Source organism: Grus americana, chromosome 12, assembly GCF_028858705.1.
Source record: "Grus americana isolate bGruAme1 chromosome 12, bGruAme1.mat, whole genome shotgun sequence".
Lineage (NCBI taxonomy): Eukaryota > Metazoa > Chordata > Aves > Gruiformes > Gruidae > Grus > Grus americana.
Genome location: NC_072863.1, coordinates 17,721,415 through 17,746,136, shown reverse-complemented (window position 1 = coordinate 17,746,136; position 24,722 = coordinate 17,721,415). Strand labels below are relative to the sequence as shown.

General features: G+C 39.7%; 1 protein-coding gene across 6 annotated transcripts in view; it reads left to right on the top strand.

Moving 5' to 3' along the window:
• THOC2 (THO complex subunit 2) overlaps window positions 1–18,757 on the top strand; it is a 55,999-nt gene extending 37,242 nt beyond the window's left edge. Inside the window, exons 26-40 of one of the 6 annotated variants that reach the window (XM_054839065.1) lie at window positions 1,757–1,914; window positions 3,263–3,391; window positions 3,926–4,057; window positions 4,142–4,326; window positions 5,058–5,242; window positions 5,937–6,039; window positions 6,414–6,850; window positions 7,735–7,793; window positions 9,308–9,343; window positions 13,618–13,755; window positions 14,098–14,167; window positions 14,248–14,405; window positions 15,062–15,138; window positions 15,237–15,284; window positions 17,889–18,757. In XM_054839065.1, the coding sequence (XP_054695040.1) occupies window positions 1,757–1,914; window positions 3,263–3,391; window positions 3,926–4,057; window positions 4,142–4,326; window positions 5,058–5,242; window positions 5,937–6,039; window positions 6,414–6,850; window positions 7,735–7,793; window positions 9,308–9,343; window positions 13,618–13,755; window positions 14,098–14,167; window positions 14,248–14,405; window positions 15,062–15,138; window positions 15,237–15,264 (1,895 nt within the window). In that variant the 3' untranslated portion in view covers window positions 15,265–15,284; window positions 17,889–18,757. Of the gene's footprint in view, window positions 1–1,756; window positions 1,915–3,262; window positions 3,392–3,925; window positions 4,058–4,141; window positions 4,327–5,057; window positions 5,243–5,936; window positions 6,040–6,413; window positions 6,851–7,734; window positions 8,614–9,200; window positions 9,216–9,307; window positions 9,344–13,617; window positions 13,756–14,097; window positions 14,168–14,247; window positions 14,406–15,061; window positions 15,139–15,236; window positions 15,285–15,861; window positions 16,003–17,888 lie in introns of those variants that run through there. The other 5 variants (XM_054839067.1, XM_054839066.1, XR_008578905.1 and 2 more) reach the window with 5 other exon arrangements.
• Window positions 18,758–24,722: the final 5,965 nt, after the last annotated feature.

Sequence of the window (24,722 nt, the reverse complement as noted above, 5' to 3'; positions counted from 1 at the left end):
GGAACTTTCAGTTTGTAACTGGAAGTAGTTGTTCGTCTGTCCCAAGGAGCCTAGCATAATCCAGTGGAAAAGCGTTTTATTGTCCGACTCATGTAAGATATACCCAACTGATTTAATGAAGAAACATTGACAGTTAAATCAAGAAAGTTTATTCCCTATTATACATATTGAATGTACTGGTATGGACAGCTGATTAGCTACATGAAATTACTGGTTTAAAAATTATTACCTGACTGAAACTTGGTCTAGAGCTGACTGCTGAATTTTTCTGCTTAAGGAAGCACTCAGAAGCATGTAGAAAATTGTTTGTGTAGATATGATCTGTGTATAAACATGTAATCTTAATACAGGCATTTGTGGGGCACAGGAAATAGTTTATAGTTGGCTCTTGAGTGCTCAGGCTTCAGCTGCAAGAAGTTTCCCAGCATTGTTTCCAGAGACAAACTTAACTTTTAAAGCAGTTTCCTCATTGAAAGAAATTATCTGTCATTGTGCTATATGAGGAAATTGAACAGCACATCCACTGTAGTAGTATTTGTATTATTATTATTTGTAAAAAAAATTTTTTTTCAAAGACTGGCTTCTTGTGTAGATACTTTTGATAGAGTGGTTATATCATTGAGAGTAGGTTAATTTTTGGCAGTAGTAGTAGACTGGTAGTTTTAAGAATCGTAAACTAGCAATTCTGGCTGCTTGCTTTACTTTTACGCTTTTGAAGTAAAACTTAGATGTTTGTTCTATGAGCTGTGGTTCTCTTGGGTTTTGTTTGGTTTGGGTTTCTTTGGGTAACATGTCAAAGGCTTGTTCCAACCTTTGAGGGGTAGATACTAAAATTAAATAAAATCAACTTAAAAATTTTAGTTAAGTAAAAGCTAACAGTCCTTTCTTGAACAAGCTTTATTCCACAAGCATCAGGGAATTGGAGCAAGTAAATCCTGGGTCTTATGACTTCTGCCCTGCAGCCAGTACAAAACTACCAGTTGCCTTCATGAGGATTGTGACGGTGCTTCCTCTGAAGGCATCCCTTTGCAGTCTTCAGTTCTGTGCTTTCATCCATATGTTTAGTTTCTCCCTACCTTCCTTTCATGCTGTGCATCCCTCCCAGCTTGTTTGTATGCTCCTTGTTAACTGGGCAAGAGCTGCCTGAGTTGCCAGTGGTTAGTCCAACGGAATGGGTAACTGTTGAGCATACAGGACAGTCTTAGTGGTAGGATGAAACTTTCATAAAATGCATGTGTAATGGGTTGGTAGTTTACTGAAGACTGTTCCTCTATTTAAATTCCTATAATTGTTTGGTTGATTGGAAAAAATGATCATTAAGGGATTGTATATAGAGAGTGCGGTCTTCCATTTCTATGGAAACTGAGCTGAAAGTCAGCTCTGTCTAGAAAGGAGAAAACAAGCGTTCTAGAGAAATAGCAGATGGTGTGCCTTTCGCTAATGAGCAGTTGGAGAAGTTTACCAAAGTTTTTTTTCTGAGCCTGTCTCCCCCCTGCCATTGTGTAATAGAAGAATTTTCCCTATAAGAAATAAAGATTTACCACAACCACCCTCCCTCCATCCTCAATCAGTGAAGCTTATTTTGACTTTTTCTGAGCAGTGCCAAAGATATGTCTGGAATATAAGCGGCCTGATGTACAAACTCGAGAATATGGATGTGTGATACTGAACTTCTTGGGAAGAGAGTAGCTAAGTGTTAACCCATTAACTTTCTTTATTTCTTCCTCTTTTTCTCTCAACTTCTTTGTTTTTTAAGAGTCTACCAAAAATGAGACTATCACAAAATTTTTGCAGTTATGCATATTTCCTCGATGCATTTTTTCGGCAATCGATGCAGTTTATTGTGCTCACTTTGTAGAACTGGTGCATCAGCAGAAAACACCCAACTTCTCCACGCTTCTCTGCTATGACAGAGTAAGTAGCTAGAACTGTGTGTGTGTATGCACTTAATTACTGTTACGAGCATGCAAAACTAGTATCCCCCCTGATCCCGAAAGAGGTAAACAAAATCATTATCTATGTTTAATTCTGGAATCTCTGGCAATCAAAAGTTCACTTTTGTACTCTAGATTTTACAAAACAAGTTTTCCTACAGCTTCAGGGGTTTACTTTCAAGAAATTTTGGGTTTGGTTTATCCTAGTGAGACTAGAATTTCAGAGCAAAGCATTCAGGAGTTGCAACCTTCTAGTGGTCTGCGTTTCTACAGCCTTATCTAACCCTCCCATTTTAGCCATGTGTGCCCTACTGCTGTAGAATCAACTTTCTTACCCTTGCCCCCCACAAGCAGCATCCTTAGGACCCTTCTGACCCTGGCGAATGGTACTACAGACAGTGGACTAATTTGTGTCACTGCTGAGATGTGGGAAGGGACTCCCATGGTGACATGGGGAGTACTTCTGATAGCAGTAGCAGCTGGCCTTCCTGGGTCAAATAGGACAGTTGGAGGCATTTGTTCAGGCTGTTCTCACTGTTCATACAGCCATTCTTTTTCTCCTGTGGAGGAAAAAATGTGGACAAGATAGATGGAAGAATCTTGCAGGATGCGTTCAACTGCAAAGTACCAGCTGACTGTACTGTTCTGGGGTATCAGAACCATTCTGGCACTGACTGCTATGAGAAGTCACATTATTAAATTAGTGGATCATCTGTACAGTTACAACAGATTTGACTGTGAGCTTTGATTAAAAGGATGTGTATGGGGCTGTATTGTAAAAAATGATGGCGAAGATTTGTTTTCATATGAACATTCAATTCAGTTGTCTGGTTTCCTTTGAGATGAGACATTTGAAGTAGGTATCTGTTTTGATTTCATGGGTCCAAAAGAGCATTCTTACTCAGATATTCGGTCCATGTTCAAGGTGACAAAAGTAGGCAACTGTACAAGCCTTATCTGATGAACCTCTGCAGGCCAGGAAAAAAATCCTTTTGCATCAGCTTGGCTAGGTGTTTACTTCTACGGGCTCAGATAAATTGATGAATTTGAAACAAAACGGTTACATGCAAATGAAGACACACTTTAACTATGGAAAGCTGTGTCAGCAGCAGCTATATGCAGTGCTTAGATTCTGGGCTAAGTGTGAAGGACCAGCAGTTGGGTAATAAAGTCTTGAAAACAAACAGAATATTTTATAAGACATCTCCTTCATATTTAGAAACCAGCTTAACTGTGGTTTAGATGAGAGAAATTTGAAATTCTTGTTGGTTTGTGTTCCTTTTGTAATTCAGTAAAGTGATTTTAACTTTTTATTACTGCTATTCCAGGTTTTCTCTGATATTATATATACAGTTGCAAGTTGCACTGAAAATGAAGCTAGTAGATATGGCAGGTTTTTATGCTGTATGCTGGAGACTGTGACTAGATGGCACAGTGACAGAGTCATATATGAAAAGGTACGTGAAATTACTAAAGCGTGTTTACTTTATGAGACTGTATAATGGCCGCTTGTGTAATTCAGCCCAGTAAAAATGGATTTAGTGAAATCATTAGTTAGATTTAAAAATACTATGTACATTTTTCTGATAGTGTAATCTTAGAATTGAGTTTCTGTAATTCATGTAGTTTTAATAGAAATAATTTTGTATAGTGTCAAAGAAATATAGTGACTAAAAAAAATATTACATTTCTGATTTTTCTTATAGCTTGTCTTGAAGATAATTTAGGGACCATATGGAAACTCTCATAATACTCCTTGCAAAAGCTAGTTAAGTTGTGAATAATCTTCTCTCACCCACAACTAAGATTTCAACACAAATAAGCTTTTAAAAAAAGATGTGTGTAAGTCTTGTAAAATGTGATTGTGTCTTAGTCTTTAGCAGAATCAGTGAAAAAGTGCTTCAGTTATCGTATTAACTTTTGCAGAATTAATTTTTATGCTTCCTGAAAAATATTTTTCTTTTTTTTTTTTTTCTTTTACGCACATGTAGGAATGCGGCAACTATCCAGGCTTCCTAACTATATTACGAGCAACTGGATTTGATGGTGGAAATAAAGCTGATCAATTGGATTATGAGAATTTTAGACATGTGGTACACAAATGGCACTATAAATTAACTAAGGTAAATAAAGATGCTGAAAAACTTAGTGTTTTGGAAACTTTGATAAAAAACCCCTAACTTCATTAGATTTAATTTGTTTTCTAGGCTTCTGTGCACTGCCTTGAGACAGGTGAATATACACATATCAGAAATATCCTGATTGTGCTGACCAAAATCCTTCCATGGTATCCAAAAGTGCTGAACCTGGGCCAAGCCTTGGAAAGAAGAGTACATAAGATATGTCAGGAAGAGAAAGAGAAGAGACCTGATCTATATGCATTGGCTATGGGGTAACAACACCTTACTTTAAGAAAGTGGTTAAAAGTGGATCATGAAAGGCTTCTAAAGACTCGGAACTGTTACAGTCCTAACGTTTGATTTTTACCTTATCACAGAAGATTTCGCTATCCTCCATCTCAGGGCTGGCAGTGTGAATGAAAACTTTCATTTTGTGCTGGATGATCACTAATTTACAAGACTCTAGTAAAACACTTTAAATAGTAAAGATTTCCACTCACAAGAGCATAGCTTAATTTTAGAGAAATAGTTTAGCAGCACGTAGATAGGAAAGTAAAATGAAGAAAGCCAAGGGCTATTGATGCAAGACCGCTTAGATTTTGGATGTTTATGTGATTCTAAAATGCTTAGTTATGTTTTACATCTTTCTGTGATGAATGCAGAATCATCCGTGTATGCACAAGGGGCAATTAGGGTGTCCCTAACAGTTTTAAGTTTTGTCAGTAGGCTATTTCTTCTGTGTGTTTGGCAGATATGTGTGTGGTGGTGAAGTGCGTGTGGCTGTAGGGCTGCTTCTGTGTTTAGTGGTTTGTTTGTTGGTTGGTTGGGTTTGTTTTTTTTCTTTCTTTTGAGCTCATCAATAAAGGGGGAAGAAACTGCATATCAGTTGGGGAAAAACTGTGAAATAAATAACAGATGAACTGTTAGATTAGATCCTCATTTAAAATTCAAGCCATGTTTTGCTTTATGTTTGTGCATATTTAACAATCTGTGCGACTTGCAGCTATTCTGGGCAGTTGAAAAGTAGGAAGCCTTTCATGATACCTGAAAATGAGTTCCACCACAAAGACCCACCTGCCAGGAATGCTGTAGCTGCAACAGTACAAAATGGGCCAGGTGGTGCTGGGATGCCTACGTCTGTCACAATAAATACAGTTAGACTGGAAGAAGGCACTCCTGAGGAGACTGGTAAACAAACCTATGATTATTATTTATTTTAAGTAGAATTCTTCTGACTTTATAGGCTACTCTCTCAAAATTTGACTCATTAAACTGAAAAGAAAAAAATCTAAATGTGATGCTAAGTAGGGTCAGTGAGTGTTCTTTAGTTTGTTTTGGGAGAGGGTGTTCTGCATTTAATTACCTATTTTAACTGTGTCCTGGTTTTCAGCTGGGATAGAATTAATTTTCACAAGAAGCTGGGAGGGGACACAGCCAGGACAGCTGACCCAAAGTAGCCAAAGGGATGTTCTATACCATGTTGACATGCTCATTATATAAGGGGGGAGCTGGCCGGGTAGGAGGGAATGCTGCTCAGGGATGGGTTAGACATCGGGTTCTGGGCAGTGAGCAAATTGCATTGTGTATCATCTGCTTTGTATATTCTTTTTATTAGTACTTTTGTTGTTATTTTCCTCTCCCTTTGCTGTCCCAGTAAACTGTCCTTGTCCCAACCCACATGTTTTACCTTTTTCTTCCGATTCCTCTCCCCATCCCTCCACATGGTGCTTAGCTGCCGGCTGAGGCTAAACCACAATAAACTGTTAGCTACATGCGATCTCACATGACTATACTTAGGTACTTGTTTAATTTCAACCAGTAGGATGTATATTAACTTGTTGAAATAATGCTGTTCTGTTTTTTGGGTTTTTTTTTTCAACAGATAAACTAAAGGAGAAGTCTCAGGGTGTGGTGAAAGTTATGAATAAAGCTGTCAATGCTACACCAAAGGTGACAACGAGCAATGGAAACAGTGCTTCTAATAGGTGAGAAAAACTACTCTGACATTCTCTATTTTCTTCCTTCCAAACCATAGAATTATACTCCAAACTGACCTGCCTTTTCTTTTTTACTTTCAGGTTCCATATAAATTGTTTCCATTTCTTCAAAGTTTAATAAATGAGATTATTTCTTCCAAAATATACAGCTTGACTGATTTGACACTGTTGTTAAATGCATTCCATTATAGCTAAATAAAGATAAAACAAATGGAACATTTGCTTGTTGCTGTTCTGATAGAGACAGCAAATCTGACAGTGACTGCTTCAGGAGGTTCTAGCAAACCATCAGAAGTGAAACTTTTGTGATAACTAGAGCTGGTTTTGGTTGCATGCTAATTGACTTTTTATTTTTGATGCAGCAAAATTATTAAGGAGAAAGATGATAAAGAAAAAAGTGGGAAGGAAAAAGATAAAGAAAAAAAAGACAAGACTCCAGCTGCCACTCCAGAGATGAAGGCACTTGGGAAGGATGGGAAAGATAAACCAAAGGAAGAGCGGGCAAACAAAGATGATAAAGCAAGAGAGATCAAGGAGAAAACGCCAAAATCTGACAAAGAGAAGGAAAAAGTCAAGAAAGAAGAAAAAGCTTCAAAAGAAGAAAAATCCAAGACAGTTGTTACCATCATCGAATCAAAGTCAACTGCAGAAAAGGAGAGAGAAAAGGAGCCATCCAGAGAAAGAGATGTAGCGAAGGAAATGAAATCCAAGGAAAATGCTAAAGGAGGAGAAAAGATGCCAGTAGCTGGGTCCTTGAAGTCACCTGTTCCCCGATCAGAAACATCAGAATCTGAAAGGGGTAATTTTGCATATTTAATTTCTGTTCTTGTCTAGGGAAATAGTATGTGTCACTGGAAAAATCACTGAATGTCAAAAAATGCTAGAGATGGTGAGAAAGAATTGCTACCTAATAGCTAGCATTTTGGCTTTGCCTTTTAAATACAGTTAGTGCCTAAAGTAGGTAGTCAGGATATCTCCAAAACGCCAGCTGTGTGAATGTGTGAACTTCACGGGTCTTCAGTGAGTGCTCATTTACATAAAACCTGTCATTTCTTCAGTGTAAGTCTAAATGGTATTTTACTAAAATCTATTTGTGTAACTGTGGCCATGCACGCTTTGCAAAAATTTAACACAAAAACTTCAAGCGTGTACTCTGAGAGTTTCATCATAACCTTTGAATTGAAAGGAAACGGGATGTGGAAGATGTAGGCCTATGTCCTTAAGAAGGACACAGTAAGCTTTATCAGTTCCTTCTTACATTAAGGGTTAACAAATCCTTACTGTTGATATTTTGAATTCTTATAATCCGAGGCTGATGTTGAGTTTTTTACTTGAGCTGCTTAAGGCAAACCAAGTAAAGGAGGGTTGTAATGCTTTTCATTGGGTTCACCTCTTCAGGGTCTTCATAGCAACTCTGAAATTCAGATACAGGCTTATATAAAATGGAAGTTTGAAATGAGCATAATTTTGCAGCAGTTTATTCGCATTACATGTCTCCTCCAAACTTTCATAAAGAGGGTCAAGGCATGCTGGTAACTAGATAGCTTGAGAAAAAGAAAATGTATGTAGTGGTAAAACTTAGAATTCTAGCTTAAATTATTTTGGTACTTGAGAAAGCCATAGTATTAGATTGTCCTCTTTTAAATGTGTTTTAATAATGCTATCATTCTTTTCTTTCCTCAGAACAAAAACGCCGCAAAGTTGATACACATTCTTCTCCATCACATTCCTCAACAGTAAAGGTTAGTATAGCCTGAGGAAGGCAGCACCCATGTTAGGCTCACGAGTTTGGGATGCCAATGTTCGACTTCCTTCAAGTTTTGTGCCAAGTATACACTGGAACCACTGGAGGTTTTATGTTGCATTAGAAAATGCATTCCTTTTCTTTATTGGCGGACTGTCTTTTTTCTATAGAAATTTTTTAATTAACCAAAATAATGCTTCAAGGACCTAGCACAAATTTTGTAAATAGTGTTTGGAAATGGCAAGAGAATTTTTACACAGAAGTGCCTCATTGTTTTAAGCAGTCAGTTTTTTTGGAGTGCAATGGTAGCTACAAGCAAATGAGTCTTTGCAGCAGAGTGGAGCATATTTTTCTGCACTTCTATTGAAGAATCTATAGCACTGAAGATTCCTGGATGATACGGGATGTACGATACCTCTGAATTCATCAGGCTTCTTGATGAGCATCATACCGATATGTGCCTTCTAAGGAGGAGTCTTGAAAGGAGTTCCATTTTAAAGTCTCCTTGGTGATCAGTTCTCCTGTAGTTGTGTATATTCAGTGCGCATGCAGCTTCTGTTGTACCTTCCCTTCGAGGTTTGTTTATTTCCAATGGGTTCCCACCATGTTGAGCCCTGCGTTACGATAAAACCAGATGTGGCAACCAAGCCTACTACCCAGCAAAGAGAAACCCCGAGCATTCAAGCGCAGCACAAAACCATGGGCGTAGCCTACTTGAAGACTCAGGGTAGCCATTCCTTGCTCCATATTTATTTTATTTCTAAACCATCTATGTTCATGGAATCTTTGAATTTGCAGTACGTTGAACATTTAAAACTGTAAGTTACTAATACTTCATCGAGAGCACTGTGATGGATTATGTGGGCCTTTAAACTTCATCTTACCAACTTTAGAACAAGCTTTTCTTTTTTCTCTGGTTTTTCAAAGAGTGCATCTTTTTCTATGTAAGATTTACTTGAAAGATTTAGGCTAATTTTGGAGAACTCAAATAGCTGATACTAGTTTTGAGGAAGCAGGTGCCATTGATAACTACTCAAAATGACAAAGTTTTGCTTGCCTGTTTTTTGTAAATGGCAATGTAAAGTCATTCTAGAGTGACTTCTACCACGTTTAACTGCAAGTGGAGAAGATACAGGTTTAAAAACATTTTAAACCTGTTTCACCTGTGGTTCAGCTGTATTTAGAGTTAAGACTATTTTTTCTTTATATTTTGTCTTGGTGGGAGAGCGTTTTTCACTGTTTTATGAAGAATTAGATATAAACACATCTTGTAGTTTACTTAATAATTGGGTCTAGAGAATAGATATGACTGTCTCTTTTTTTTTCTTCTTCTCCTTTCTTTTTAAAAAATATTTCAGTTCCTAGCTTTATTCAGTGTACAATATTAACATAAGATTTATTCCAGAAGGAGTAGCTGGTTTTTGTTTCAAGGGTACGACCATGCTTCCCAAAGTTCCTCTGGTTTCTGAAAACTATTCCAGCTTACGTGTCATCTCCATTCATTTTCTACAGGACAACCTCAACGAACTCAAGGACTCTTCAGCAAAGGTTTGAATCTTTTAGACACCACCAAAGTTTACTTTCATGTTTTGTTGCAGAGAGAATTTAAGTTTTCATCTTGTGACAAACCCCATCAGAAAATTCAAATTCCATTCCTGTAAATGCTAGTGTAGTAACAGGGATTTTTTCAGTCTGCTTTATAGAACCTCTGTACAGGAGAAAGAGGGATAGTTATGTGGAAGCAACATAACGAAAATCCCGTGAATTTACCGTTCTGTCAATATTGTTAAGATATTTTATGGGTCAGTCTCTTTTCTGGTCTTCTCTGAAACTTGTAAATTTATAGAAATGTCCTTATCATTAAGCATTTGTTTGACTGAAGCGGTAATAGAATAGTTAAAATAGTTCTTAGAATAGTTTGGGGTTTTTTTTTATAACAATTAAAAAACAGTAGTTAGTTAAAACCAGAAATACTTGAGACATGCCTCTGGAATATCAGTACTCTTTCCCTTTACTACCGTTGTATTCATGATTTAGTGCTATCATACTATATTTCTAAGCATCACAGACAACCTCCTGAATGATCATCTTTGTGTGTTTGCTTCCTGTAAACGCACTTCAGATTCAGTATGAGAATGTATACTAAAGAATACTTTCAAGAGTTCATAGAATCATAATACCAGGTTGGAAGGGACCTCAAGGACCATCTGGTCCAAAATTTCTTGTCAAAAGCACAGTCTAGACAAGATGGCCCAGCACCTCATCCGGCCGAATTGTAAAAGTGTCCAATGTTGGGGAATCCACCACTTCCCTGGGGAGATTATTCCAATTGCTGATTGCTCTCCTTGTGAAAAAATTTCCTCTTGTGTGCAGTCGGAATCTCCCCAGGAGTAACTTGTACCCATCCCCCCTCATCTTTTCCACGTGACTCCTTGTAAAAAGGGAGTCTCCATCTTCTTTGTAGCCACCCCTTAAATACTGGAACACGGCGATGAGATCTCCCCTAAGCCTTCTTTTCTCAAGGCTGAACAAACCCAGTTCTTTCAGCCTTTCCTCATACAACAGGCTTCTCAGTCCTTTGGGTCATCCTGGTGGCCCTTCTCTGGACCCTCTCCAGCCTGGCCACATCTTTTTTGTAGACCGGGGACCAAAACCGAATACCGTATTCCAGGTGTGGCCTGACAAGCACTGAGTAGAGTGGGATATGAGTTGAATGACATTTTGAAATACTGTATTTTAGATTCTGCAGCTCTTCTATTGCTTTTTTTAAAATTCAGCCACTTGCATAGTAACAGTCACAAATACTGAGACTTGCTAAAATATTAGGGTATGTGGCTAATAGGAAATGGACCAAATCTTCTAAAGTTACTGTTAAGAGTTTTGATTATGCAGTCAGTATCAATGTGTAACTAAATAGCACAGATGTTTATCACTTGGCAAGCACTGACCATTTGGACTTTCTGGATGACTTAGGGGTTTATCCAGGATTACTTATATTCACCTAATTTAAAAACGCATAATGGATTATCACTTCCTATTTACACTGCTGTTTGACTTGTAGCTCTCTTTATATAAAAAAAAATGTTCAGAGCACTTTATATGTTTCAATTGAAAATAGCTCTGATTTTATAATGGACACTCGGTGATGGGGTTTTTAATTGATTCTTTCCAGTACCATCCATACCTACTTATAGGGAGAGTTGAATATAGGAAGCATCCTTTGATTCTTATAATTGATGAAATTATAGTGTCTGTAGATTGAATCCGTATACTTTCAAAAAATGATTTATCAATCATTGTCATGATATCTTGTATATTTTAAGGTTTTTGAAATTAGAAAAAATACAGTATTTGTCTTGAGCTCCTATCTATCTGAAGTGTGGTATATGGTAGGTCTATATAATCTTGCTTTTTCCCCTCCCTTACTGTATTAGTCAAGGTTCGACTGGTTAATTGAAACTTCACTCAAGTTTTCATTAGTTAAGCTAAATTTTTATTTAAAACTATTTCTCTTATTGACACATTGATGTGGTAATCAGGCAGACAGCAGAGCTATTTGTAATTAAATGATGAACGAACAACTTTATTTTTCTCATCAATTTGAGAAGTTAAATTTTAGAATTAACTATAATGTGTTTGTATAGACTTAGCTGGAAGCCTGTTGCAGCTGTGTGACTTTTCCATGGATTTATTGTTCGTGAAGTGCTTGGGAGATGGGGGGTTTCCAACCCTTTCCTTCCTCTTCTAAATGCTATTTTCTATTCTCACTTAATGAACTAATTTTCATTCTTCAGTGCCATTCTAACAGACTTAAGGCACTTCTTGACAACGTTCCCTATACATAGTGTAAGACAAGTTCAATGCTTTTCTTTACTGCCCTGTACTTGTTTGGGGAAAGGATGGGATATTCAGAAGCCAGTAAGATTTATGAGTTCAGCTTCCAGTGAAAGTTAGAAGTCTAGTGGTGTTGTATGCCTACAGGCTTCCTTTATTCCTGACTTTGCCAAGTTTCTGGGGCCAGACCGTTGAAATATTGGTTTACATTGCAGGTTATAAAATAAATGGTGCCAGACTTGAGTTAGGTTTGTGTTTATTTGTGGTTTGGCCTTTGCCCAAGTTACACAACATACACCCAGTGCCCAAAATTTGGTGTGGTTTCAATTAGCAGCATTTCTAGAAGGAAGATGATAAAGCCTGATGAGCTAAATCCAGCCTTTTCTTGTAAAGGGGGGTAGGAGGGATGCAGTTTTCCAAAACTTTGCATTGGGATGGTAGAAGAGCAGTGGAATCTGTCACGAACAACCATGTAAACTTAAGAAACTGAATAGGAGAAAGCAGAGCTACATGTTTGCTTTCTCACCTGGAAAGCATCTCTGGGAGACAACTGAATGGGGCTGCATAGAAAAAACGTATTTTCAAGTCACTGTTAAAAGTTGACAGCAAAAAAGGGAGCAAGGATAAGTGTATTTGTGGAATGGCAATGTAGGAACAAGAAAAGAGGAGTGAGGGGGAAAGAGCAGAAAGAAAAATACCTAGTGAAAAGACTATTGAAGATTCAGTCTCTGGCATAGGAGGATAATAAGTAATAAAAGAGACCTACCATTGTCAGTGTGACTTTTAACATAGGACCAGTAACATCAAGTTTTGGTAAGTTAAACATTTACTGGAACTGGAGGAGGACAGGATTAATTTAATTAAAAGAGGAGAATTATTTGAAACGGTATTTGGTTTGGTTCAAGTGATTTCTTGACTAACCTTCCACTTACCTCTTTCTTTTATGTCCTTTTAAGTAAGATGTCTCTCTAAAGGAAATACAGAGAACATTTTTATTAGAAGATACTATTTTTTTCCCAAATAAAATTGGTAGCTTATGGAACTTGGGGAATGATTAAAGTATACTGATTTAAATCTGTGTGTTGCTGTAAATTAAATATAGAAAATACCAAGGAAAGGTCTTTTTAATTTAAAATGTGCTCTTACTGGTATTTTATGAAAAATATTCCTTAGAAAGATCTAGCTATATAATTGTATTTAAAAAGACAGAATTAGTTACTGTAATGCATCGGTATTTATATAATACACGTGCTACCTTATATATATATTTACACAGTAGCATTTAAACTTTGTCAAGTGTTATACTTGACATTACTGTGACTTGTTTTCTATTCTTCTCTGCGACCCCAGTTTATATTAAAATTATTCAGCTTTGTGAAACTAGTATGTCTTACAGAGTTTATCAAAATTGGTTAGCAGAGAGAGTGGAATAACAATCTAGAACACGTTACAGAGCAAAACCAATTCTTTTTTGTGTTTGGCTGCTTTTATCACTTGAAGTTTAGGTGGAATTTTGTATTACTTTAGATGAAAAACCACATTATTCAAAGTATTGATTTAAATACTTTGTGAATTATGATTATTCTTTAAAAATTAATTAGAACCTGTTTAAGCAACTGTTTCCATTTATTCATCCCAGGCAAGATCGCAAGTGTTAGTCCAGGAATCTGCATGTCCCGTTTCACTAGTACGGTGGTCTGATTTGTTTTGATGAATGAAACAATACTGGTGAATGATGTTGTGTGTATTTAATATAAGTGTTTCAGTTAAGAGAAAGTGTTCTTGAATTTCCCGTGTTGAGAAAAAAAGCTTTAGGTTAAATTATAGATGACAAGTTTGAAAGTGTCTTCAGCCACTACTTTTTGCTAGTAAAGTATTAATGTTTTATTTTGCGCTTTGAGCTACATCTGTTATGTTAGAGTAAGACTTTTTATATACACATCTAGGAATACATATTAATATTTGGTGATATTGCCTTAATTTAACAGCACTACATTAACCACACTACTCCAACACTGTCCAAGAGTAAGGAGAGAGAAGTGGACAAGAAAGATTTGGACAAGTCAAGGGAAAGATCCAGAGAGAGAGAGAAGAAAGATGAAAAGGACAGGAAAGATCGAAAAAGGGTTGGTGAAATTTTTATGAACTAGTTTAGAAAGTTGGTTTATACTTGGAAAGCTTTCTTTTCAAAGTCCTTGCAGTAATAATTGGTTGCACAGCCTTTCCCAGCAGAAATGATCCATATCAGGGTGGTTATTTTGTTCTGTTACTTTTTCTAAGGTCAGTTTGATTTATGTGAAACTTTTTCCCTTCAAAACCGATCTCAAGAAACTTTACACAGGATGTAATAACTCAGTTACATTTTAGGTAATCAAAAATTAGTTCTCCAAAATAACATTATAAGCAGGTGCTACTTCAGGAGTATATTTTTAATCTGCTAACATCTGCATAATTGTATTTGGTGCCAGGATCATTCAAACAGTGACCGAGAGGTACCACAGGATTCAACTAAGCGACGCAAAGAGGAAAATGGGACAAGTATGTATTTTATTTTGTGTTTGTGTGTGTGTATTAGGCTTTTACGTGTTGTGAATTACAACTTTCTGTTGTGTTTTTAGCTGGTTCTTCAAAACATAGTAAAAGTGAAAGTCCTTCTGATTCCCCTCGCTTAAATGAAAAGGAGAAGGAGAAGAACAAATCAAAATCTTCAGGAAAAGAGAAAGGTGATTCAATTAAGGCAGAAAAGATGGAAAAGAGCTCCTCTGGTAGCAAAAAGGTAAAACAAGCTATTCTCATTTTGTTGATTTGATTTTGTTATTGTTGACAGAACAAGGCAATTCTTTTTTTCCTAAATTTTATTGCTGTTTTATGGCCTAAATTAAAAAGATACACTGTGAACGTGTAGGAAAACGCTTGTGGAAATTCTGGCATCTTGTGGCTCTAAATATTTCAGCAGTTGCTCCTGGCAGGATAATTTGGAGGAACAGTTCATTTTGACAGTAGCCAGGAAAATTCAGAATTTACTCTGTAGGTTTTGAATAATCTAGAATATTTGCAGACTGGTTTGGTGAGCAAATATGTGAAAGCAGGGTTAATTTCCATATAAACTAGTCTGCTTGTATTCAAATTTTCAAGTGCATATGTCAGCACAGCTTTTTTTGGTGAAAACAGTTAAGTGTGTTGTAGGCTTATTTGTAAAACACCAAACAATAGTTCCCAGTTATTGTAACTCTTGAGTGGTAGCGGTTATCATAGAACTGTAAGACAAAGTTAGAATAATTTCAGTAATCATGGAAGCTGATTACTGTTGTTCTGACTGAGGTTTTTTTTTAAGCTGTAGCCAGTTATGACTTTAAATACGTATAATCCCTCTAATCAGATTGTACAATGCACTCTCTAATAAACTACTTCCCATATGTGTGTATTTTAAAGGAATCAAGGCATGATAAGGAAAAAACAGAAAAGAAAGAAAAACGAGACAGTACTGGAGGGAAAGAGGAAAAGAAACAATATCCTTTTACACACTAACATTTCAGAAAAATACAGAAAATGAGCTTTCTTTTATTACATGTAGTAAAATATATTTTTTCCTTAACGTTGAATCTACTCATAAATCTTCAGACAAGCATAGATAATGAAGATTGTTCCAGTCAAGGTAAAAATTTTTATGTGTTACTCTGTTTGATTTGATATGTCCTGTGGCTCCTTTTGACTGGTAAAAGATACACAGACAAAACAGCCTGAGTGTGAAAGGGCTGAAATTACCCAGGGTGTGATTTTTTGGTTTGGTTTGGGGTTTGGTTTTTTTTGGGGGGGGAGATTTTTTGGGGTGGTTGGTTTTTCTTATTTATGGGGTTTGGTTTTTTTTTTTTAATCCTATCCCAGGGACAAAAACTTTCCCCATCATCGGCATAGAGATTGGACAGATGCTCAATTTATTTTGGCAAAAAAAAAAAAAAGGGGGGGGGGTGTCAGTCAGCAGTGTTTGGTGTAGCTGCATGTTTGGCATTTTTTCCAAGAAAGGTTGCCATACAAAACCAAAGGTGAATCCATGTGATCCTGATAGTCATCAGTCTTGATAATCTACCTCTTAATTAAGAATATCTTGCCTAATATGTTGGAAACTTAAGGTTTGTATCCTCATTTTATCTTTAACAAAAGCTTTTAAACCAAGTTGCTACATAGTGTAGTAAGCCAGTTCATTATCTCTGCTTAATCTTTTATCTGATCAGATTTGAGGAGGAAGAATCCAAAGGAAAACTTTCGCATGGAGGCATTGACTATTTGCAGAAAGAAAAGAAACTTCAGAGTATTTCAAGTCACCCATATTCAGGCTGGAGCTTTTAGAAAAATAAATTGTTCTTTGAAGCTGACAGTGTTCTGAATTTTTTTCAGACCTATGCAAATATGTGGAGAATTAAATTTAGTTTCAGAGATATGAGGGTGGGGTTTTTTCTCCTCTTTGCATCTGGCCATTTTAAGAGTCTTGAAATGTTTCATTTTCAGTTATTTGGGAAGGTGCCCCAGTGAACTTAAAATTAGTTCACCTGACCTACCCAGCTTGAGTCACACACCACTACCAGTCTTTCTACATAACACAGTTTTACGTTTTAAAAAGTGTGTATGTTGGGTAAACATGAAACTAACTGTTAGTGTTCAACAAAGATCAAAGAATATGGCTTCTCTCTCTCTGTTCACAAATTGTTCAAGTGCTTTATAATTCTTATGTTTGTTCTCTATTTAGAATTGATGCATTGTTTCTGTTAAAAAGTTGTTTGTAGATTCTGTGAGCACTCAAAGTGAGAATACTGAAGGGGATACTATATGGCAAAACTTACTGGAGAGATTATTGGCCGTGAACTTTCAAAATAACATTGCTCCTTGTAGTGGCTGTACTTGCTTTAGGTGTCAGAGAAAGATCATGACATAGTCCCAAGTTCTTCTGTTTGCCTCTAAAACAACAGAGACGAGTCTGAAATGCATAAATGTTTTGCTGTTGGGAACTCTTTTCCAAGAGGCCTAAGGATTATAGGATGGCTTATAGAATATTTAAGGAGTGTTTTGATGGGGGTCCAACAAAATAAACACCAAAATTTGAATTCTGAAATCTTCTGATCATCTGGAAATGTCTTCTGAAAAAGATCTCCACATGCAGATTGTGGCCTCAAAGAGCAAAAGGGGGAATTCTTGGAAAAAAAGAGTCTCCAGTTTCATTTGGTGACATTGCTCGTTCAGGCATTGAAGCTGAGGGCAAATGTGTGGAGGGGTTTTGGGTAACAAAGCTCATGCTGATACTGTGGGCTCTTTGGAGAGTGTTGGTAGAAAAAAAGCTAGGACTTCAGGGTATTGCTTCTTAGTACTATTTTTTTTGGTTTATCTTCTGGAAATAGAATAGAAAATGCTTCTGTGAATAGCTTCCAAACTGAAAATTATGAGCACTCTTTGGAAAGAATTTAATGGAATTTTGTTGACTCTTTGTCCTTCATAGTCACTACTATCCGATCACTGTGGATGGATCCTAGGGGGTTTTTTTTCTTTAAATTTTATTTTTGGGGAAAAAAAAAGGCAGTCTTGGTAGATAAAGCTCACTACTGAGGACTTGCAGCTTCTTTAGTAATAAAATGTCAAGTTTTATCTTGACCAGCAATTCAATATAAAGTGAGGATTGTCATCAATTAAAAAAGCACAACTGCGTTTTTATGACCACATCGTGATTTAAGCAACAAGTGCTTAGGTGAACGTCAGTCGCACAGTAAAATTCACATCCAGCTATGTAACGGGCTAAACTGGAGCATCTGGCCTAGAATAGTGATGACACCCCATCGTTTGCGTAGTGACGTATGACAAAATGCTTTTTATAGCAACACGGTTGTGGAATCTAATCCTGTGCTCCTGTTTGTTAAATATTTTATAACACTCTTCCTAACGTACAATGTCTGACTGCATTTATTTCTTGCCTAATTTAGAGATAGTAGTGTTTTGAGGGGATTGTACTTCTAAGAAGAGTTTTTACCTTCACAAATCACTACTTGTTTCTTATTTGTATCTTTACATTAGTGTTTCACTACTTACAATGCAGTGCTCACATTAATGCAGTTTTTGCTGTGGATTAAACTAGAGCTAGGGAACGAATGACTGATGAAAATTGTTTTATTTCCCCCCTCATTCTTTGAATTGTGAATGGAATAAAATGCTAAGTTGTGAGCTCAGTATTCATTTGAACAACATCTAATTCCAATTATGTATGCCTTCGTTGCAGGTGAGATTGAAATGGGAAGATACCCAGCTGTGACCAGAAATGTATTTTCCAGAGTATAGATTGCACAGAAATTTGTGAATGAAGAGGACCCATCTGCATCTCCTTAAATTATTCAGTTCTCTGCTTTATTTCCCCATGCTGAGGATTTAATTGTTGAGTTGTACATTACTGTATTTTAACTTGTTGCTTAGTTTCTTACACATTTATTTTCAGTACCTGGCTGAAAGTGTTACCTATTCCATATTTTAGCACAATGTGCTGCAAACAAACAGTTGCCATAGTGCAAATGAGGTTTCATGTGTACAGAGTTCCACTTTAGGTTGTCGAAAATACTGCCTGAGTTTAGTAATTCTTTCAATCTGAAATGCATTCTTTTAGATGTTTGAAAACCACGAATAAACAGTTTATTGAACCTTTTTGGATTTACCTCATTTAAACTCAGTTTTTATTTATTACTTGGCCTGTTTTTAATATCAGTGACTAAAAAAAAAAGTCAAGTGGGAGCACTGTTTTCATGCAATGCTTAGGGATTATTTGTATATTGTGTACAACGTTGACTTGTTTAAAGAAACAAAAAATGAACCCTGTCCCTTCCATCCCACCCTAAACCTGTGCTCAGTTGTCCCTCGCCACACCTTTTGTTTGTCATGTTGTTTTTAGATTGATTGGAAATGCTCTCTTCAAAACTGAAATAAATTAAGTTTCAATTACAGCTACAGGAGCTTTGTATTGCTGAACTTTAGTCTGAAAAGTTTCACAATGACATTTTTAAAAAAAAAAAAAAAGAATTTTTTTATCTGCTGAATTCTACCAGTGTAACCTTTTTTCTAAATAAACAATAGTTTTCTCAATGGGTCGTAAATCATTCTCTGTGTGGTCACTTTATTGCTTTTTGTATTGTTACGAAAATGTGGCATCTCTTGTGCTCTTTGTCTACAGCCAATTCTTGCTAATCATGGTTCATTTAATTTGAATCATTATTTTAAAAGATGAGGTCATGCAAGTTAAGGACCAGTTTCTTGGAGGAGGTGTGGGATCTCAGTAGCCTGGAAGATGTAAGTGCTGTAAAGTGGTGATTTTGATAACAAAGACTGAGATCTCTTGTAGGTACAACTTCTCCCAGCACTGCAAGGTATTCCAGTCCCTATAAAACCGGAATTAGTACAAAAAGGAGTGTCTTTCAGTTTTTACGATCTCTAACAGGAAAGGACCATTGTGTCTTTCAAGGTATGCTTTCAGACTGACAAGTGGGAAAACTCATTTTGCCTGTTGGGATGCTGTGGTTTGCGTTGCTGCTGCCACCGCACCGCGCTGGTTTCCATGGTCTTAATTCCGCTTTCCTTTACAAAGCACTGCGGTTGTAGCAGCAATAATACTTTCTGTTGGCCGTATCTTCCCAGAAGGAGGTTCACGGAGGCTTATTGGTGAAATTAATACAAATCAACTTAAGTTTACGTGGGGAGATAGGTCCTTATTGAACGGGCTCGGGAAATGGGGTTTGCTCACAGGGAAGTGTATAAATTACAACTCTGTCAGAGCAAACTAATGTTCAATGACTGCTCTGAGAAACATGCTTAACAGATTTAAATGCTCAATATTCTGTTTAGCTGAACTTTTAAAATAAAAGCGCACAAGGAAATACGAGTAAAGTTTAAAAACTTACCATTTAAATTAGGATTTAATTGCTGTGTGCTGTGTTTAAACAGCACTTTTGCTCTATAGTGTCACACCTGTATTGTTTTTTCTCATCCTGCTCTCCCCTTTGTCCAAAAAAGTCATATTTGAGGAGCTCAAGTTTCTGAGGGTCGGTTCTTTGTCGAGGAACTCTCTTTGGTGAGAGCCAGGAACCTGTCTGTGCATCAGCAGCAGATGAAGCTGAGGCAGGCAGTGTGCTTTGGCTCCAGAGTCAGTGTTGCTGTGGAGCTCCATCGGTGTTTGTTTAGAATTTGCCTATAATGACTATTTTAAAAATAGTAAAATGCGTAAGGTATGTTCTGCGCTAAAATAATAGCGCGTTTAACAGTATCGAGCCTAATAAAACTTCATCGTGAATTAGTTCTTTTAACTGGTGGTAAAAACAACCGATGGTTCACAAAATATGTGACAATAGGGAAAAAGTTATGCCAAAAATACAAAGACCTTTTAAATAACCGCAATATAGCAATTTTTTTCTCCTTTTAGAATTTTATTTCTGTTTAAAAAAAAAAAAAAAAAAAAAAAGCCTGTGCCTGACACAATGAGCCTGGGTGTTTTCAGAGGTGATGGGGATCTGCGCTGCAGCCGTGCCCGAGACTGTCGACACCAACGGAGATGATGGGACCGAGAGGAGCTGGAGCATGTGCTTAAAATCACCGCCTTGTAAGGACTTGTAACCTGACAGGTTCTTAATTGCAGAAGATGATCTTGGTGTACAGGTGCTGTCCACAAAGCAAATTAATTTGTTTTGTTCCTAGCAGTGTTTAGAAATAGATTTATTTTTTTTGCATGGATTCAATATTAACAAAAGCTGACTATGATAAAAAACTAACCTTTTTGTATCAAGTATTAGTACTATTAAACTATTGAGGCTTCCTTTTCTTTTAAATATTGTAAGGCTTGGTGGTTTTTTGGGTTTTTTTAAAAAATATTTATTTATTAAATCCAGAGAAAGGGAACTTGAACCAAAATTGGAGCATCCCTGGTCTGTGGTCAGTTTGTGTCTTCAGTAGTCTGGGATTTGGGACAGAGGGGTGTCATCGTGGTGGCTGTATTTGAAAGTACTGAATATGAAGAAATCGTAGTGCTTATAGACTCGATCAGTAAAACTCTTCTGATTAGCTTTGTCCTTATTAATTAGAGGTTATTTCTGAATGAATCAGAGAAGATTTACAAACCTTTTGTCCTGCACCGCAAGAAAGACACAGACAAATTGGGAAGGGAATCAGGTAATAGTTACCCAGCTAATTAGAAGCGAGGAAGAATTACTAAAAGGGAGAGTAACCAAGCTAAATACTTAGGCGCTTTTAATTGACTCATTAGGGCAGTCTAAAATGAAATACTTCCATCAAAGTCACTCTAGTCCTTGGGATTTACTGCAGCACAAATGAGATGGCCCCCAGGGAGCTGCTGGGGCGCAGGGCTCTCGCACCGGGCTGGGGTGAAAAGAAAAAAGGGCACCCTGGGGTCTCTGAGCATAGCGTAACTGCACACAAAGCAGGAGACTGTCTGTCAGCCCAGACGCTTAAAGGTGAGTTGAAACAATCATTCAAAATTTGGCTTCGAGGAAGCGCAGACCTGCCCTGGCAGCCTGCGATGCCCGCGAGCAGCGGTGGGAGAGGAGAAGGGATGCGGGGGATGCTCACCCTGACCCTGGTGTGGCAAGTGCAGGGATACACCAGCAGTGACCTGCAGCAGTCAGAAGGACATCACTGAACCTTGTGAAAGCACCTGCTGTAGCTGGGATAACTCAGCTGTACTCTGCGATGTCCTCATTTCCTGGCAGGGGCCATAGGAACAGTCTCCTGCCATGTTCGCATCTGTGGGAAGGTTTTGTCCCCCAAGAAAACTTCCCAAAAACAAGCTGGTCCCCCTTCCCTGTGTGGGGGGCTGCAGGCATCCAGCTGCCCGTGTGCAGACATCAGAGAGGGTTTAGGGGTAGATAGAGCACAGCTCGTGGCGTGGGGGAAGGCCAGAGACCGTGAGTGGAAACAGGGGGGGGCAGCGAGTCCCAAAGGGCTGATGAAGTGCAGAGAGAAGGGGGCTGCGTGTCCAGAGCTGGCCGGGTCGCGTGGCTGTGAGTGGCACTGGCTCATCGACCCCATCGACCGAATTTGCGAGGGCTGCGGGGCGAGGGGGAGGGCAGCCCTGGCAGTGAACCCTGTCACGGTCCTGGCCCACAGCCCTGGGGAGAACCTGTACCAAGCACCCATTAATTAAGCCCTGTTTCTGGTGTGGCCTTATATGATATTCTAATCGCTCTGCGTGATCTGCAGCATCTGTGATAGGTCACAGCTTCAGCTATTTTATAATAAGCTATTTTGCCTGAATATGGCAGACTTCCCTTGTTTAAAGGGCAGGGGAATATTAAATAAATACCATTTATATTTATTTGCCTCAGATCAAACTTTGGCTCTAACGTTAATTTTGTCAGTTTTTTTTTTTTTAGTAATTAGCCTGCTCAGCCCATATTTGGAATTCAAATCCAATATTTGTTGAAAAGCTTCAAATGATATTAAAAATCTGCTCCCTGAGCACACAGCAAACACCTCTCCCTCCCAGAAAATGCCAGCCCGGTGCCGAAAGCTGTCACGGCAGCACGGGTGGGAAAGAGTTGGTGAAATGGAGCTGGGTGCAAAAAGCAGGGTGCTGTGGAGCCAGAAGGATGGGGCTGGCTGGGACCCGCCTTTCCTATGGGGTGCTGCTGGGCTGGGGCTCTTCCAGCGGGGTACGTAGGCTGGGGGGGCACCTGGGCTGGTGGGGGGGAGCCCTCAGCTCCTCGCGGGACACGCACAGCGGTCCCCAAGCTGCAGCCTGCTGGGGATCAGGTTTGGATGGGTGCACCCCACCGAAGGGACGGCGCAGGAAAGCAGCGCTTCCCCCCGTGACCGGCCGCTGCATGTCAGTGTTGCTCCGAACAACGGCAGCGTGCAGAAGACCACGTCCTGCAGCTAAAGCCGCTGAGCTTCCAAGGGGGTTTTCTTGTGCTTTTAAGTAGAGGGACACCACTGAAACTCGTCGCCACGTTCTCGTTGCGCCTGCACTCTCGGGGCTAAATGCAAACGCGCTGCTGGGGTCCCAGCCCCCCCCCGCCCCCAGCCCGTGGCTTCCTGGCGTTGGCCCCTTTCCCTCGCAGTCTGCTGTGTCCCGCTGTCTCTGCAGCGGGGACCAAACCCTTGTGTCCCCCCCTACGCCTGTGGCCTTGACCCAAAACCCACCGTGCAGCAGCTCGTCAGGGGCCAGGGCGCGGGCACGGCTCCTGCTCTCCCGCACAGGCTGCAGCTCCGCTTTTGTAGTCTTTTAATCCATCTCTTGTGTTATACCATACATTTCCCTACTCCTTACAGCATATCAAGCATCTGCCATGTGCTCATTAATTGGTCAATTACTTTATTTATACGCTAAATGTTATCTAAAGCACCCGTCATTACCAGCAGCATGGCTGTGGTTTGTGTTGCACATTTTTTTATAGGCTTTATGAGCCTCGCCCTCTCCTTGCCATCAAGGCTTGGGGCGCTTGCAAGGACCCCGTTAACCCTTTGTGGACCGGCCACCAGCTCAGCCCCGCTCCGCGGCCCTGGGCAGCCCTGGGGTGTCTGGGCAGGTCCCCGCTCTCAGCGGGTGGCTCTGGAATCCCCTGCCACGTTTCCCAGAGCTGTCTCCCTTGGCTTTAGCTTGTTTTCTACTGCTCCTTTCACACCACCTAACACTAGAATAAAGTAAGAAAGACCTGAACCTGCAACAAAACAGATGATGGGAGACTCCTGTGTCTGCTGGGGCAGGCCAGGTGCCACCGCTCATCCAGGTTTCAGTCCTCGTCTGCTGCTACAAATTGGCTCCGCGGTCACCTTTGGGTGTCAGTTCTGCCTGCTTGCTTGCTTGCAGGGGCCAACAGCCTCTTCACCAGCCAGGAACGGTGCGGTGCTGGAAAGCCCCTGCTCTCCCTCGCCACGCGCTCCATCGCCTCTCACGGCACCTTCCCTGCTCTTCCTGCTCTTCTGATTGCAAGCTGCTGCCGAGTGGGAGCTTGTCCTCTTGCTCTTCTGTAAGATGTTCTGTCATCCTAAAATGCCATCGCCATCATAAATAATTCAGGGCTAACACGCCAATGCTAAAACCCGCAATAAATAAATACTTGGTGTGTGCAGGAAGGTTTCATTATCCTGCCCTTCGTGTCAGCCCGTGGAGGCACCACCACTCCCCCACACCCCCCCCCAGCACATCAGTCTGCCAGTGCCGCGGTGCCCAGCCAGGGCAGCAGGCAGGGCTGGCGAGCCGGGCGGCTGGGATGGGGCAGAGGTTTGGCTGTTGCACCGGCTGTGAGGTGCGTATGGCAGCTCCTTTGCTCAGACTCCGGGTACCGGCGCGGTGTCCGGCTGCTCCTCGCCTCGTGGGGCGGCTGCCGCCGATGCCCGCACGTGGGGGCAGCAGGAAAGCACTGTTGGTGGTGCGGCTGTGGCGATGCGGCCACGTTACAAACCAGGCTCAGCAATGCCGCTGTTGATGAGCTAAGACAAGAAAGCCCGAGCACAGAACCAGAGCAGGACTGGGGTGTTGCGGGGGGGGATGGGTGGATTTTAGCCAAACCTGCCTCCACACAGGGCACCACAGGAGTGTGTGTGTGTGGGGGGGTCCTACCGTGGTGTTGGGGCTGCAGCCTGGGGGTCCTGAGCTGGGTGCGACGCAGCAGCGGCTGCCACGACCCCGCCAGTGTCAGCGCACGGTGTGATGCCAGCCTGGGCCTTTCCCGCCGTCCCGGTACCGCAGGGACACCGAGCGCAGCTCAGCGGCGTGCCGGGGTGCGGGTGCTGCTGCTGCCACCGTGGGCACTGTCCTCCCTGGTACCAATTTTAGATGTATTATGTTCTGAGCTGATATTACTTTGAAATTTATAATATCCATGGAAATATTATCTCTGTACTTAAATCCTCTAGTTTAATTGATTAGAGCTATCGTTATCCAGAGCTTGTTTACGTATTGCTGCCTGCAAAATACAGTCAGTTTTCCAGACTGAGATGGTGAATATGAGCACCAAAGAAATTTCGTAATTTAATTTTAATAACCATGACTTATTATTATTTTAATAACCACAAATAATAATTATTTAAAAAAAAAAGTGACACTGTTTTGCACGAAACC